The sequence below is a fragment of the Saccostrea echinata genome, unplaced genomic scaffold (genome assembly GCF_033153115.1).
Source record: "Saccostrea echinata isolate AGI-Se365-2 ecotype Australia unplaced genomic scaffold, CSIRO_AGI_Sech_v1 ptg000060l, whole genome shotgun sequence".
Lineage (NCBI taxonomy): Eukaryota > Metazoa > Mollusca > Bivalvia > Ostreida > Ostreidae > Saccostrea > Saccostrea echinata.
This window is the reverse complement of record NW_026889809.1, coordinates 5,487,452-5,502,273: the sequence shown is the minus strand read 5'-3', so window position 1 is coordinate 5,502,273 and position 14,822 is coordinate 5,487,452. Positions and strand designations below refer to the sequence as shown.

General features: G+C 41.9%; 5 protein-coding genes across 5 annotated transcripts; all 5 read right to left on the bottom strand.

Moving 5' to 3' along the window:
* Positions 1 to 4,839: 4,839 nt before the first annotated feature.
* LOC133174975 (uncharacterized) lies at positions 4,840 to 6,801 on the bottom strand. Its single transcript, XM_061310067.1, has 4 exons — positions 6,603 to 6,801; positions 6,329 to 6,514; positions 5,176 to 6,213; positions 4,840 to 4,952 (listed from the first exon to the last, which is right to left on the bottom strand). The coding sequence occupies exons 1-4, from the start codon at positions 6,799 to 6,801 to the stop codon at positions 4,840 to 4,842; spliced, it is 1,536 nt and encodes a 511-aa protein (XP_061166051.1).
* A 479-nt stretch (positions 6,802 to 7,280) lies between these two features.
* Positions 7,281 to 9,078, bottom strand: LOC133174974 (chitotriosidase-1-like). Its single transcript, XM_061310066.1, has 6 exons — positions 8,960 to 9,078; positions 8,432 to 8,840; positions 8,025 to 8,281; positions 7,808 to 7,932; positions 7,602 to 7,725; positions 7,281 to 7,514 (listed from the first exon to the last, which is right to left on the bottom strand). The coding sequence occupies exons 2-6, from the start codon at positions 8,802 to 8,804 to the stop codon at positions 7,281 to 7,283; spliced, it is 1,113 nt and encodes a 370-aa protein (XP_061166050.1). The 5' UTR covers positions 8,805 to 8,840; positions 8,960 to 9,078.
* A 95-nt stretch (positions 9,079 to 9,173) lies between these two features.
* Positions 9,174 to 10,971, bottom strand: LOC133174973 (chitotriosidase-1-like). The gene is made up of 6 exons (XM_061310065.1): positions 10,853 to 10,971; positions 10,325 to 10,733; positions 9,918 to 10,174; positions 9,701 to 9,825; positions 9,495 to 9,618; positions 9,174 to 9,407 (listed from the first exon to the last, which is right to left on the bottom strand). The coding sequence occupies exons 2-6, from the start codon at positions 10,695 to 10,697 to the stop codon at positions 9,174 to 9,176; spliced, it is 1,113 nt and encodes a 370-aa protein (XP_061166049.1). The 5' UTR covers positions 10,698 to 10,733; positions 10,853 to 10,971.
* Positions 10,972 to 11,065: 94 nt separating this feature from the next.
* On the bottom strand, positions 11,066 to 12,863 carry LOC133174972 (chitotriosidase-1-like). The gene is made up of 6 exons (XM_061310064.1): positions 12,745 to 12,863; positions 12,217 to 12,625; positions 11,810 to 12,066; positions 11,593 to 11,717; positions 11,387 to 11,510; positions 11,066 to 11,299 (listed from the first exon to the last, which is right to left on the bottom strand). Exons 2-6 carry the CDS (start codon positions 12,587 to 12,589, stop codon positions 11,066 to 11,068), a joined length of 1,113 nt encoding a protein of 370 aa, XP_061166048.1. The 5' UTR covers positions 12,590 to 12,625; positions 12,745 to 12,863.
* Positions 12,864 to 12,957: 94 nt separating this feature from the next.
* On the bottom strand, positions 12,958 to 14,755 carry LOC133174971 (chitotriosidase-1-like). Its single transcript, XM_061310063.1, has 6 exons — positions 14,637 to 14,755; positions 14,109 to 14,517; positions 13,702 to 13,958; positions 13,485 to 13,609; positions 13,279 to 13,402; positions 12,958 to 13,191 (listed from the first exon to the last, which is right to left on the bottom strand). Exons 2-6 carry the CDS (start codon positions 14,479 to 14,481, stop codon positions 12,958 to 12,960), a joined length of 1,113 nt encoding a protein of 370 aa, XP_061166047.1. The 5' UTR covers positions 14,482 to 14,517; positions 14,637 to 14,755.
* Between the last annotated feature and the right edge of the window lie 67 nt (positions 14,756 to 14,822).

The window sequence follows — 14,822 nt, the reverse complement described above, 5'->3', positions numbered from 1 at the left end:
TTATGGCCCCAGGTCAGGGGTTCTGGCGCTAGGGCGGGGCTCTAATGATTATATAGTGAAAATGCATTAATTCTTTAAAAATCTTCTCCTCTGCTCCTGGGTATTTAGCCGACGAACTAAGTACATAGTTATGATGAAGGGGGGGGGGTCTCTTTTAAAATTGTGAATTTCAAGGCCCCTGGGTCAGGGGTACTGGTGTTGGAGCGGGGCTCTAATGATAATATAGTGAAAATGCATTAATTCTTTGAAAATCTTTTCCTCTGGTCCTGGGTATTAAGCCGATGAACTAAATTATAGTTATGATGAGGAGGGGTGCCTCTTCTAAAATTGTGAATTTCATGGCCCCTGGATTAGGGGTTCTGGTGTTAGGGCGGGGCTCTAATGGTAATATAGTGAAAATGCATTACTTCTTTGAAAATCTTCTTCTCTGCTCCTGGGTATTAAGTCGGTGTATTAAGTCGATAGTTATAATAAAGAAGGATGCCTCTTCTAAAATTATGAATTTCATGGTCCTTGGGTCTGGGGTTCGAGTGTTAGGGCGGGGCTCTATTGATTATATAGTGAAAATGCATAAATTCTTTAAAAACCTTCTTCTCTCCCACTGTATATAAAGAAGATAAACTAGGTATATGGTAATGATGATCAATGTGAAATTTGTGGCCCCAGGGTGAGGGGTTCTGTGGGACGGAGGGTTCTATTCATTATATTGTGAAAGTGCATTATTTCTTTAAAAAAATCTTCTTCTGTGTTCCTAGGTATTTAGCAGATAAACCAAGTATATAGTTATTATGAGCAAGGTCACATCTTCCAAAATTGTGAATATCTTGGCCCCTGGATCAGGGGTTCTGGTGTTAGGGTGGGGCTCTATTGATCAAATAGCGAAAATGCATAAATTCTTTAAAAATCTTATTCTCTCCCTCTGTATATTAAGCAGATAAACTAAGTGAATGGTTATGATGATCAATAGTGCCTCTTCCAAAATTGTGAAATTTGTGGCCCCAGGGTGAGGGTTCAGCGGGAAGGGGGGTCTCTATTGATTATATAGTGAAAGTGCATTATTTCTTTAAAAATCTTCTTCTGTGCTCCTAGGTATTAAGCGGATAAACCGAATATATAGTTATGATGATCAAGGGTGCCTCTTCCAAAATTGTGAAATTTGTGGCCCCAGGGTGAAGGGTTCTGCGAGGGAGGGGAGGGGGTGGCACTATTGATTACATAGTGAAAGTGCATTATTTCTTTTAAAATCTTCTTCTCTGCTCCTAGATATTTAGCAGATAATCGAAGTATATAGTTATGATGAGCAAGGACATCTCTTTCAAAATTATGTATATCTTGGTCCCTGGGTCAGTGGTTCTGGTGTTAGGGAGGGGTTCTATTAAGTGCATATTTATGTTGATTAAGGATGCCTCTTCCAAAATTGTGAAATTTGTGGCCCCAGGGGTTCATGTTTTGGGGGGGGGGGTCTATTAAATGTATAGTGTAATGCAATTTTTTGTTGAAAATCTTCTCTGCCCCGGGGTAATTAACAGAAAAACTAATTGCATGGTTATGACGAGCAAGGAAAACTTTTCTTAAAAGTTAAAATACATAGCCACGGGGTCAGGGATTTTGGTGTTAGGGTGAGGCTCTTTTGAATATATAGTAGAAATGCATTATTTCTTTGAAAATCTTGTTCTTTGCCCATTGTTATTAAGGAAACATACTATGTACATGGTTATAATGAGCAAGAGTGCAGCTTCCAAAATTGTGAATATCTTGGCCCCTGGGTCAGGGGCATTGGTGTTAGCGTGGGGCTATATTGAATCTATAGTGAAAATTGATTATTTCCTTGAAAATCTTCTCTGCTCCTGGGCATGAAGGAGGCAAATAAAGTATACAAAGTTGTAATAAACAGGGATGTTTTTACCAAAGTTTGAAATTCTGTACCCTTTGGTCAATTTATTTATTTCTACTGAAAGAAGTTATTCCCCTTTGCTATTCACATATAATAGTTAATCACTGTAAATAATGTAACTTAAAAGGTCAATTGAATAACAGAATTATACAAGAAATTTTATAATATTTAATACAAAAGTACTTTCATAGTTTTTAATGGTCAGGTAAACTTTTAAATAATAGATAAATGAAAATGGGACAAAATTATCATATCTTTGTACAATATATAATCTTTAAAGATCAAGAGAGGCCAGTGCAGGGGGGGGGGGGGTGAATTGTGTTAACTAATAGTGCTCTAGAACTATTGTTTTGTTTGTCCGCATGAGGATAGTGACAAATGGGGAAAGTACAGGCAAATAAATAGATCAACTTTAAGATTTGTTATGGAGTACTAAATTAATATTTTTCTGATCCCTGATCATCCTATTTCTCTTGCTTTTGGAAAACAAAGCTTTATTTATCAGCTTATTTTGTTTTAATCTATGGATCATTACATTATACTCAGGTGACCGTTAAGGCCCTTGGGCCTCTTGTTTTTTCTTTCTTGCCTTGACAGGGCTTCTATGTACATAAAATAAGTTCTACCCAATTCATCATACGAAGTTGTAACTGTTAATTAGGTTTTATTATACACACATATTTCAATGGAATTTATATTCCGGTGAATAATGTACTTCTTCGGTGGCAAAATCATCATATTGACCTCAAAGACAGCAATAATTGTATATTACTGCAACAATAGATTAACTGTGTGTAGTAATGAATATTTTTAAATGATCCTGTGTCATCATTTTTGATTGCCTGTGTATTTTCTGTGTTCAAGCGGAAAGGGATTCCCAGTTACTTGTAGACCTTTGTGCAGGTATTGTGTGAAACAATGGTCAACCTCACATTAACTTGTTGTTAAACTGAAAATTGTAAGTTTTTAAAAAATCAAAGACTTATTCAGTGTCGTTGCTTGTTCCAATTTTATTTAGCTATTGCAAATTTATTATTATAATGGAAAATAATTCCCAAGTATGTAAATTGTTCAACAATTTCCAAAACATTATTACCAGTAAACCATTTTTGGCTAGATTTGATTTTGTCCTTATTTCTAAAAATTAAAACTTTAGATTTATATATGTATATTATTTATTTATTATTAATATTTGTTTTTGTATTTTTCCTTCCATATGTGTCTTTTGCACTTTATTTACTTATTTAGTTTTGCTGTTTGTTGCACTCTTCTATTTTCTTTCCATAATATTGTATAATGTTTGTTTGTTTGTATGTTGTTTAACGTCCCTCTCGAGAATTTTTCACTCATATAAAGACGCCACCACTTCCCGGTGGAGAGCTGCAAATTTTGTCCTATACTCGGCACTTACGGCCATTGAGCTGTGAGGGATCTTTTTCGTGCCAGCACCTACTGCGACACGGGGCCTCGGTTTATACGGTCTCATCCGAAGGACCGGTCTCCACGTCCCACAGTGGGATTCGAACCCGCGACGTAAGGATCAACTCCCTACTCCGCGACTCTAGAGCAGACGCTCTAACCACTGCGCCACGCGGGCGACTATTATATAATGAGAATATATACTAAGTAATAACTCTTGTGTATAAGATGGGTGAACAAGGCGCGCAGAATGCCTATAGCTTCAGATATGTAAAAATCACAATTAAATTTTATGAAATTATGATAAACAAAACTTTTCTGAGGAAAATTTTCTCGGCAAAAATTTATTCCGCTATTAAAAATAACAAGGAAAAATTTGTTATAATTGAGATTTAAGTTTTCACCTTCATGATTGTCGCACTATAGGCATTGCGCTCGCCTTGTTCGCCCATCTTCTTTATATTTTTCATTTCTTCCTTTTCTAGTTTACATTAGAAATTACTAGTAATGTAATTTGTTATGAACTATTTCATCATTGTAAACCATTGTCAATTCTTAACATTTGTAACCTTGACCTTCTTGGAGAGGACATATAGGCCATGCCTGATGTCCAATCCAATTATGTAATTTGACTTTACATAATAAAATACGGATTAAATTAAAGACCGGGGGAGATGTGTTTCCCGATCCCCCCTTGAATCAGCCACTGATTTTAACACCATTGGAAAGAATCCTTTTATCATACATCTAATAATTTCAAAAAATGGCACGAATTCAGATTCATTATTAAAAAATATAAATAAATGTAGATAAAATTCTTTTATGATTATTTCGAAGCAAAACTGTCACAAACACGTCTTTGATAAGTGATGAAATTATTTGCGCACTTTGACTTATGAAACAAATTGTTATACATTTTGTTGAAAGCATTTTTCTTAACAATTGGTCAAACATGTTCTATTCTTAAGAGAATATTTATAATGTGATTTAACGTTATAATAAAGAAGGATTATGAATCAAGTATTAAATATTATTTTATTTTTGAATAACTAATATCACAGACAGTTAACACAGGTGCTTGAGGACAGGATCCCCCCCCCCTCCCCCATAAAGACCCCCGGGCCTGTTCGACTTTTTTTCTGATAAATTATATATAGATGACACATTTGTGATATAATCTATATTATCAATTCGAAAAATTGGCTGAAACAAACATTTCATAAAAATTACTACCCTTCTCTATATATATAAGTTGATTTATATAGAGAGAGTTGGGTGGATTTTATAAAATGTTTGCTTTAGGTAATTTTCCAATTGTTGGTATAGATTATATCACAAATATGTCATTGAAAGATAAGTTATGAGAAAATAGTCGAAAAGGCCCGGGGTCTATAGTTGGGGGGGGGGGGGGGTCCTGTCCTCAAGCACCAGTGACAGTTAATAAAAGAATTTACTAAGCACATGTCTATGTAATTGTGGTTCTGCGTCGTGATAGACACGTCAAGCTTTGAAAAGCAATTAAACAACTATAAATATGAGAAAATAAATGCTAATAGAACTCCTAAAGGAATTAGAAGATAGTGTGACGTCATAGTTGTGCTTCCAGAATCCCAAGCCGGAAATGGACAAGTGTCAGGAGCTGAAAATAAAGGGTAATAATGAGTAAATGTACATTAAAAAGTATACTGGATGCGTTGAAAATTCAACAACCCTTCTTTGGTTGTTAAATTTAATAATACTCACTTTATTTTAAAAAGTTGCATTAATTTATTGTGAAAAATTCATTTTTTTAAAGGACTGAGCGTTTCAAATATGTTTGGTCGAAAATAAAAACGGGTAATATTTCCTAGAGTATAACTCACGTCCACAAGCGGTTGTCGTTTGGGTTTGTGCGGTAGACTGTTGTTGAGCCTGTGATATTGAGTCATTCGTGGTGACAGTATGGTGCGATGTTGTTGTCTGTTGTTGAACTTGAGAAAGTGCGCCATTTGTTGTTGCAACAGGGGATGATGTTATCTGTTTTTCTACTTGAGATACTGAGCCATTTGTAGAAGCAACATTGGGCAACATTGATGTCTGCTGATGGCTTGTTCGTGTGCCATCTGTTGTGGTAACAGATGACAAAGTTGCTGTATTTTGGTGAGTTTGTAACGAAGTGAGATCCGTAGTTGTTTGGTGCTGAATTTTTGATGATGTGCGGCCTGTAGTGGCAATATAGGAAGGCGTTGTAGCTTGTTGACGGGTTTGTGTCTGATCAGTGGGGACAGTACGGAATGATGTTGTTTGTTGCCGGGATAGTGATACAGGACCATCTGTTGTAGTAAAGAGAGACGAAGTCCTGGATTGTTCCTTAGTTTGAGTTTCACTTTTTGGGGAAGATGTAGATAAAAAGGTCGAAGAAACAATGGGTTGCTTAGTGAATATGCTTGACTGGAGTGTAGTAACCTGGCTTGTTGACACAAGTGTTACGGATGTGTATGACTGAGAGGCAGGAGGTATTTCGGTTGATTGAGTTTTGGCTATAGTTTGATCAGCAGACGGTGTGTGTGTGCTTGAGGAAGTGGAGACTTTCACAGTTGAGAAATCTCTATTCGTGGAATCAGAAGTTGAATGTTCTGTGTGCTGGGAAGTCTTTTCAGAAATTTGCTTTTGGGTCTGTGTAGATGGAACAGTAGTCTGCTGACCAGGTAAATGAGTTGTACCATAACTGCTGCAATCTGATCCAGTCGGGAGTGTTCTGCTGGCTACTGCATACTCCCAATTACAATTAGTAATTGTTACATCCCAAAGAGTTCCAGGATGGCATTCATATGGATAAGGAATACCATGTGCACATTGGTAGTAAAGTTTCATATCGCATTTGTCTTCATAAAACTTTCCATGAATACAATCTGATGGAGCTGAAATTTAGAAGACAAACTGTTAAATATATACCATTGACATATACTTTTTCGTCGAGAAAATTCGAAACATGTTGGATAAACGAGTAAAAATATGCATCATGATTGAACTTACGACCACAGCCACAGGGTGCAGACGAAGTAAGGACGAGGTAATCCCAGTTACAATTTTGGATTCGTTTATCCCACACTGTTCCAGTAGCACACTCGTAGTGCCATGCAACACCAGACGAACACTGGTAGTACTTGCGAATGTCACAGCTGTCCTCATAAAATTGACCATCTACACATGACTTTGGTGCTGTAAAAATTTCTTTGAATATTATCTACACAGTATGCTTTTCTGAATTTTTTTTATATCTTATAAGAGCAGAAGTCATAACGATTACCTCCACAGATAGCCGATTTCGTTGTATAAACAATCTCTGTTGAAACTGTGTGGGACTGCGTTGTCCCCTCACTGTTTACTTGGATATCTGTGGATACATAATAGTTTGAACTAGAAGATCCAGTTGTTCCAACGGTTGAATCTTGTGGAGGAAGAGATGAAGTAAAGACTTTAGACGAAGAGTTTGTTGAAGGTATCATTGAAGATACTACAGATGATCCAGACAGCTCACTTCGCAATAAGTTCATCAGAGGATACGCCCCATCGCCACAGCTGTTGCTGAAATCGTCTTGATCAAGAGACCAAACCATACCGCCACCCAGTCCTTTGGACTTGATGTAGTCAACCTATCAACGAGAGGACGAGTGAAAATTATAGTCTAGACAGACCAGATTCATCAGTGGGATTGCAAGCTGTGTAACTGTATCGGAGCTTAGGCCTAGACACTTCTCCCCTTTAAGCTTACCTTTACTTGGAAACTCTCTGTGTCGTCATATCCAATCCACTGGGTACCGTGATACGCATACGGTACCTTGTGCTCACCGTGCCACTGTCTTGTCCAACCATTGTATTTCAAATTATAACACACCTGCAACATTTGATCCGATCTTAGTAAAAATGATGAGTACTCTTCTTTTTTTTTTCGAATGCTATAATCATTCGAGTTCAAATTGTTAGATCAGCAAAAGTGACTTCTTAATTGAAATGACTGGAAAACGTTACATGCCTCGTAATAGGCCAACAACCCTGCTTCTCCAGTATACGTTCCAGCCGCTCCTGCTCCTACGGCGGGCGCTCCTACTCCTGTATTACTGGAACTAGAGAGGGTGAAGGATCTGCCATACAAACCCATTCCCAAAACCAGTTTTTCTGGAGGTGCACCGAGATTAATCCAGTAGTTCACCGCGTAATCCTGCGCAAATATTGAATGAAAGATGCGAGGCAAGTACATTCAAAAGATCTATTAGCGAGGAAATCATACCCGAACTGACAAACCTACCACATTCATATATGCAGCAGTTCCAACTTCACCGGCACGGCCAAATAGCGCACTGTGATGTCCGGTGGTTGCTTCCCAGCTTCCATGAAGATCGTAGCTCATTAGGTTGATGAAATCTAGCTCTCTGAAATACAGAAGAAGAAATAAAATAACTCATGAGTGCACTTGGCAAATCAGGCACCCGGCACAGCCAGAATGCAACTTACTTGGAGATGAGGTCAATTTCATAGGCTTTGTCGATTGTACTTTTGCCAGCTGCAACAGCTGCCGTCAGTAACAGAGGCGCGCGGTTGTTGGCTACACCATCAGCGTCAAACACTTGGCGAAGTTTCTGAAAGAGAAGACAGACATAGTGGGAGCCTTGTGGCAAGATCTGTGGACTTGATACAGCTGCCCTGGAACGGAAGTTTTTGTTATACTGACCTGCACAAAAGACGTGAAACGCTGTTTGTCCTCTGGAGGGCTTCCATTACCACCCGGATACTCCCAGTCCAGATCCAGACCGTCGAATCCGTAAGTTTTTAAGTAGGCCAAGGCGTTGTTTGCAAAAGCTGCCATGTCATTGGGGTCATCTACCACGGCAGTGAAGGGCGCGGTGCCGTGAGTCCATCCACCTATGGCCAGCAGGATCTTGAGGTCTGGGTTCACGGATCGCAGGTTCATTATCTTCTCGTATTGGCCTGCATTGAGAATAGTCCAACATGTGAGTACAAACGAATCCAAGCAAGGCACCAGTGTTTTTTTTGTCGCCTCGAGAGCTTGAATACCTGACACGTTACCGAAAATGATCTATATTCTACCTACAATGGCCTAGGTGACGTGTTACTTACCACCGGTGCCCTTGTCGTTCCACTCATAAGCATCGATTGTGTTGCCCACGACTTTACCGAAAGCGTACATGATATGAGTGCAGAGGAAAGGATCCACATCATCCGCTTTGAAGGTCATAGGAGCAGTTCTGTATTGTGCCCAGTTGGTGAAGTAACATACTCGTTTGTATCCCGACACTGCAGTGCTGGGAATGGTGGTAGGTAATCTAGTGGAGGAGGATGGCACAGTTTGAGAGGAGGAATGCAATGATGGTGGCAAAGGAGTGGAAGCTACAGGTGATCCAGACAGCTCACTTCGCAATAAGTTCATCAGAGGATACGCCCCATCGCCACAGCTGTTGCTGAAATCGTCTTGATCAAGAGACCAAACCATACCGCCACCCAGTCCTTTGGACTTGATGTAGTCAACCTATCAACGAGAGGACGAGTGAAAATTATAGTCTAGACAGACCAGATTCATCAGTGGGATTGCAAGCTGTGTAACTGTATCGGAGCTTAGGCCTAGACACTTCTCCCCTTTAAGCTTACCTTTACTTGGAAACTCTCTGTGTCGTCATATCCAATCCACTGGGTACCGTGATACGCATACGGTACCTTGTGCTCACCGTGCCACTGTCTTGTCCAACCATTGTATTTCAAATTATAACACACCTGCAACATTTGATCCGATCTTAGTAAAAATGATGAGTACTCTTCTTTTTTTTTTTCGAATGCTATAATCATTCGAGTTCAAATTGTTAGATCAGCAAAAGTGACTTCTTAATTGAAATGACTGGAAAACGTTACATGCCTCGTAATAGGCCAACAACCCTGCTTCTCCAGTATACGTTCCAGCCGCTCCTGCTCCTACGGCGGGCGCTCCTACTCCTGTATTACTGGAACTAGAGAGGGTGAAGGATCTGCCATACAAACCCATTCCCAAAACCAGTTTTTCTGGAGGTGCACCGAGATTAATCCAGTAGTTCACCGCGTAATCCTGCGCAAATAATGAATGAAAGATGCGAGGCAAGTACATTCAAAAGATCTATTAGCGAGGAAATCATACCCGAACTGACAAACCTACCACATTCATATATGCAGCAGTTCCAACTTCACCGGCACGGCCAAATAGCGCACTGTGATGTCCGGTGGTTGCTTCCCAGCTTCCATGAAGATCGTAGCTCATTAGGTTGATGAAATCTAGCTCTCTGAAATACAGAAGAAGAAATAAAATAACTCATGAGTGCACTTGGCAAATCAGGCACCCGGCACAGCCAGAATGCAACTTACTTGGAGATGAGGTCAATTTCATAGGCTTTGTCGATTGTACTTTTGCCAGCTGCAACAGCTGCCGTCAGTAACAGAGGCGCGCGGTTGTTGGCTACACCATCAGCGTCAAACACTTGGCGAAGTTTCTGAAAGAGAAGACAGACATAGTGGGAGCCTTGTGGCAAGATCTGTGGAATTGATACAGCTGCCCTGGAACGGAAGTTTTTGTTATACTGACCTGCACAAAAGACGTGAAACGCTGTTTGTCCTCTGGAGGGCTTCCATTACCACCCGGATACTCCCAGTCCAGATCCAGACCGTCGAATCCGTAAGTTTTTAAGTAGGCCAAGGCGTTGTTTGCAAAAGCTGCCATGTCATTGGGGTCATCTACCACGGCAGTGAAGGGCGCGGTGCCGTGAGTCCATCCACCTATGGCCAGCAGGATCTTGAGGTCTGGGTTCACGGATCGCAGGTTCATTATCTTCTCGTATTGGCCTGCATTGAGAATAGTCCAACATGTGAGTACAAACGAATCCAAGCAAGGCACCAGTGTTTTTTTTGTCGCCTCGAGAGCTTGAATACCTGACACGTTACCGAAAATGATCTATATTCTACCTACAATGGCCTAGGTGACGTGTTACTTACCACCGGTGCCCTTGTCGTTCCACTCATAAGCATCGATTGTGTTGCCCACGACTTTACCGAAAGCGTACATGATATGAGTGCAGAGGAAAGGATCCACATCATCCGCTTTGAAGGTCATAGGAGCAGTTCTGTATTGTGCCCAGTTGGTGAAGTAACATACTCGTTTGTATCCCGACACTGCAGTGCTGGGAATGGTGGTAGGTAATCTAGTGGAGGAGGATGGCACAGTTTGAGAGGAGGAATGCAATGATGGTGGCAAAGGAGTGGAAGCTACAGGTGATCCAGACAGCTCACTTCGCAATAAGTTCATCAGAGGATACGCCCCATCGCCACAGCTGTTGCTGAAATCGTCTTGATCAAGAGACCAAACCATACCGCCACCCAGTCCTTTGGACTTGATGTAGTCAACCTATCAACGAGAGGACGAGTGAAAATTATAGTCTAGACAGACCAGATTCATCAGTGGGATTGCAAGCTGTGTAACTGTATCGGAGCTTAGGCCTAGACACTTCTCCCCTTTAAGCTTACCTTTACTTGGAAACTCTCTGTGTCGTCATATCCAATCCACTGGGTACCGTGATACGCATACGGTACCTTGTGCTCACCGTGCCACTGTCTTGTCCAACCATTGTATTTCAAATTATAACACACCTGCAACATTTGATCCGATCTTAGTAAAAATGATGAGTACTCTTCTTTTTTTTTTCGAATGCTATAATCATTCGAGTTCAAATTGTTAGATCAGCAAAAGTGACTTCTTAATTGAAATGACTGGAAAACGTTACATGCCTCGTAATAGGCCAACAACCCTGCTTCTCCAGTATACGTTCCAGCCGCTCCTGCTCCTACGGCGGGCGCTCCTACTCCTGTATTACTGGAACTAGAGAGGGTGAAGGATCTGCCATACAAACCCATTCCCAAAACCAGTTTTTCTGGAGGTGCACCGAGATTAATCCAGTAGTTCACCGCGTAATCCTGCGCAAATAATGAATGAAAGATGCGAGGCAAGTACATTCAAAAGATCTATTAGCGAGGAAATCATACCCGAACTGACAAACCTACCACATTCATATATGCAGCAGTTCCAACTTCACCGGCACGGCCAAATAGCGCACTGTGATGTCCGGTGGTTGCTTCCCAGCTTCCATGAAGATCGTAGCTCATTAGGTTGATGAAATCTAGCTCTCTGAAATACAGAAGAAGAAATAAAATAACTCATGAGTGCACTTGGCAAATCAGGCACCCGGCACAGCCAGAATGCAACTTACTTGGAGATGAGGTCAATTTCATAGGCTTTGTCGATTGTACTTTTGCCAGCTGCAACAGCTGCCGTCAGTAACAGAGGCGCGCGGTTGTTGGCTACACCATCAGCGTCAAACACTTGGCGAAGTTTCTGAAAGAGAAGACAGACATAGTGGGAGCCTTGTGGCAAGATCTGTGGACTTGATACAGCTGCCCTGGAACGGAAGTTTTTGTTATACTGACCTGCACAAAAGACGTGAAACGCTGTTTGTCCTCTGGAGGGCTTCCATTACCACCCGGATACTCCCAGTCCAGATCCAGACCGTCGAATCCGTAAGTTTTTAAGTAGGCCAAGGCGTTGTTTGCAAAAGCTGCCATGTCATTGGGGTCATCTACCACGGCAGTGAAGGGCGCGGTGCCGTGAGTCCATCCACCTATGGCCAGCAGGATCTTGAGGTCTGGGTTCACGGATCGCAGGTTCATTATCTTCTCGTATTGGCCTGCATTGAGAATAGTCCAACATGTGAGTACAAACGAATCCAAGCAAGGCACCAGTGTTTTTTTTGTCGCCTCGAGAGCTTGAATACCTGACACGTTACCGAAAATGATCTATATTCTACCTACAATGGCCTAGGTGACGTGTTACTTACCACCGGTGCCCTTGTCGTTCCACTCATAAGCATCGATTGTGTTGCCCACGACTTTACCGAAAGCGTACATGATATGAGTGCAGAGGAAAGGATCCACATCATCCGCTTTGAAGGTCATAGGAGCAGTTCTGTATTGTGCCCAGTTGGTGAAGTAACATACTCGTTTGTATCCCGACACTGCAGTGCTGGGAATGGTGGTAGGTAATCTAGTGGAGGAGGATGGCACAGTTTGAGAGGAGGAATGCAATGATGGTGGCAAAGGAGTGGAAGCTACAGGTGATCCAGACAGCTCACTTCGCAATAAGTTCATCAGAGGATACGCCCCATCGCCACAGCTGTTGCTGAAATCGTCTTGATCAAGAGACCAAACCATACCGCCACCCAGTCCTTTGGACTTGATGTAGTCAACCTATCAACGAGAGGACGAGTGAAAATTATAGTCTAGACAGACCAGATTCATCAGTGGGATTGCAAGCTGTGTAACTGTATCGGAGCTTAGGCCTAGACACTTCTCCCCTTTAAGCTTACCTTTACTTGGAAACTCTCTGTGTCGTCATATCCAATCCACTGGGTACCGTGATACGCATACGGTACCTTGTGCTCACCGTGCCACTGTCTTGTCCAACCATTGTATTTCAAATTATAACACACCTGCAACATTTGATCCGATCTTAGTAAAAATGATGAGTACTCTTCTTTTTTTTTTCGAATGCTATAATCATTCGAGTTCAAATTGTTAGATCAGCAAAAGTGACTTCTTAATTGAAATGACTGGAAAACGTTACATGCCTCGTAATAGGCCAACAACCCTGCTTCTCCAGTATACGTTCCAGCCGCTCCTGCTCCTACGGCGGGCGCTCCTACTCCTGTATTACTGGAACTAGAGAGGGTGAAGGATCTGCCATACAAACCCATTCCCAAAACCAGTTTTTCTGGAGGTGCACCGAGATTAATCCAGTAGTTCACCGCGTAATCCTGCGCAAATAATGAATGAAAGATGCGAGGCAAGTACATTCAAAAGATCTATTAGCGAGGAAATCATACCCGAACTGACAAACCTACCACATTCATATATGCAGCAGTTCCAACTTCACCGGCACGGCCAAATAGCGCACTGTGATGTCCGGTGGTTGCTTCCCAGCTTCCATGAAGATCGTAGCTCATTAGGTTGATGAAATCTAGCTCTCTGAAATACAGAAGAAGAAATAAAATAACTCATGAGTGCACTTGGCAAATCAGGCACCCGGCACAGCCAGAATGCAACTTACTTGGAGATGAGGTCAATTTCATAGGCTTTGTCGATTGTACTTTTGCCAGCTGCAACAGCTGCCGTCAGTAACAGAGGCGCGCGGTTGTTGGCTACACCATCAGCGTCAAACACTTGGCGAAGTTTCTGAAAGAGAAGACAGACATAGTGGGAGCCTTGTGGCAAGATCTGTGGACTTGATACAGCTGCCCTGGAACGGAAGTTTTTGTTATACTGACCTGCACAAAAGACGTGAAACGCTGTTTGTCCTCTGGAGGGCTTCCATTACCACCCGGATACTCCCAGTCCAGATCCAGACCGTCGAATCCGTAAGTTTTTAAGTAGGCCAAGGCGTTGTTTGCAAAAGCTGCCATGTCATTGGGGTCATCTACCACGGCAGTGAAGGGCGCGGTGCCGTGAGTCCATCCACCTATGGCCAGCAGGATCTTGAGGTCTGGGTTCACGGATCGCAGGTTCATTATCTTCTCGTATTGGCCTGCATTGAGAATAGTCCAACATGTGAGTACAAACGAATCCAAGCAAGGCACCAGTGTTTTTTTTGTCGCCTCGAGAGCTTGAATACCTGACACGTTACCGAAAATGATCTATATTCTACCTACAATGGCCTAGGTGACGTGTTACTTACCACCGGTGCCCTTGTCGTTCCACTCATAAGCATCGATTGTGTTGCCCACGACTTTACCGAAAGCGTACATGATATGAGTGCAGAGGAAAGGATCCACATCATCCGCTTTGAAGGTCATAGGAGCAGTTCTGTATTGTGCCCAGTTGGTGAAGTAACATACTCGTTTGTATCCCGACACTGCAGTGCTGGGAATGGTGGTAGGTAATCTAGTGGAGGAGGATGGCACAGTTTGAGAGGAGGAATGCAATGATGGTGGCAAAGGAGTGGAAGCTACAGGTGATCCAGACAGCTCACTTCGCAATAAGTTCATCAGAGGATACGCCCCATCGCCACAGCTGTTGCTGAAATCGTCTTGATCAAGAGACCAAACCATACCGCCACCCAGTCCTTTGGACTTGATGTAGTCAACCTATCAACGAGAGGACGAGTGAAAATTATAGTCTAGACAGACCAGATTCATCAGTGGGATTGCAAGCTGTGTAACTGTATCGGAGCTTAGGCCTAGACACTTCTCCCCTTTAAGCTTACCTTTACTTGGAAACTCTCTGTGTCGTCATATCCAATCCACTGGGTACCGTGATACGCATACGGTACCTTGTGCTCACCGTGCCACTGTCTTGTCCAACCATTGTATTTCAAATTATAACACACCTGCAACATTTGATCCGATCTTAGTAAAAATGATGAGTACTCTTCTTTTTTTTTTCGAATGCT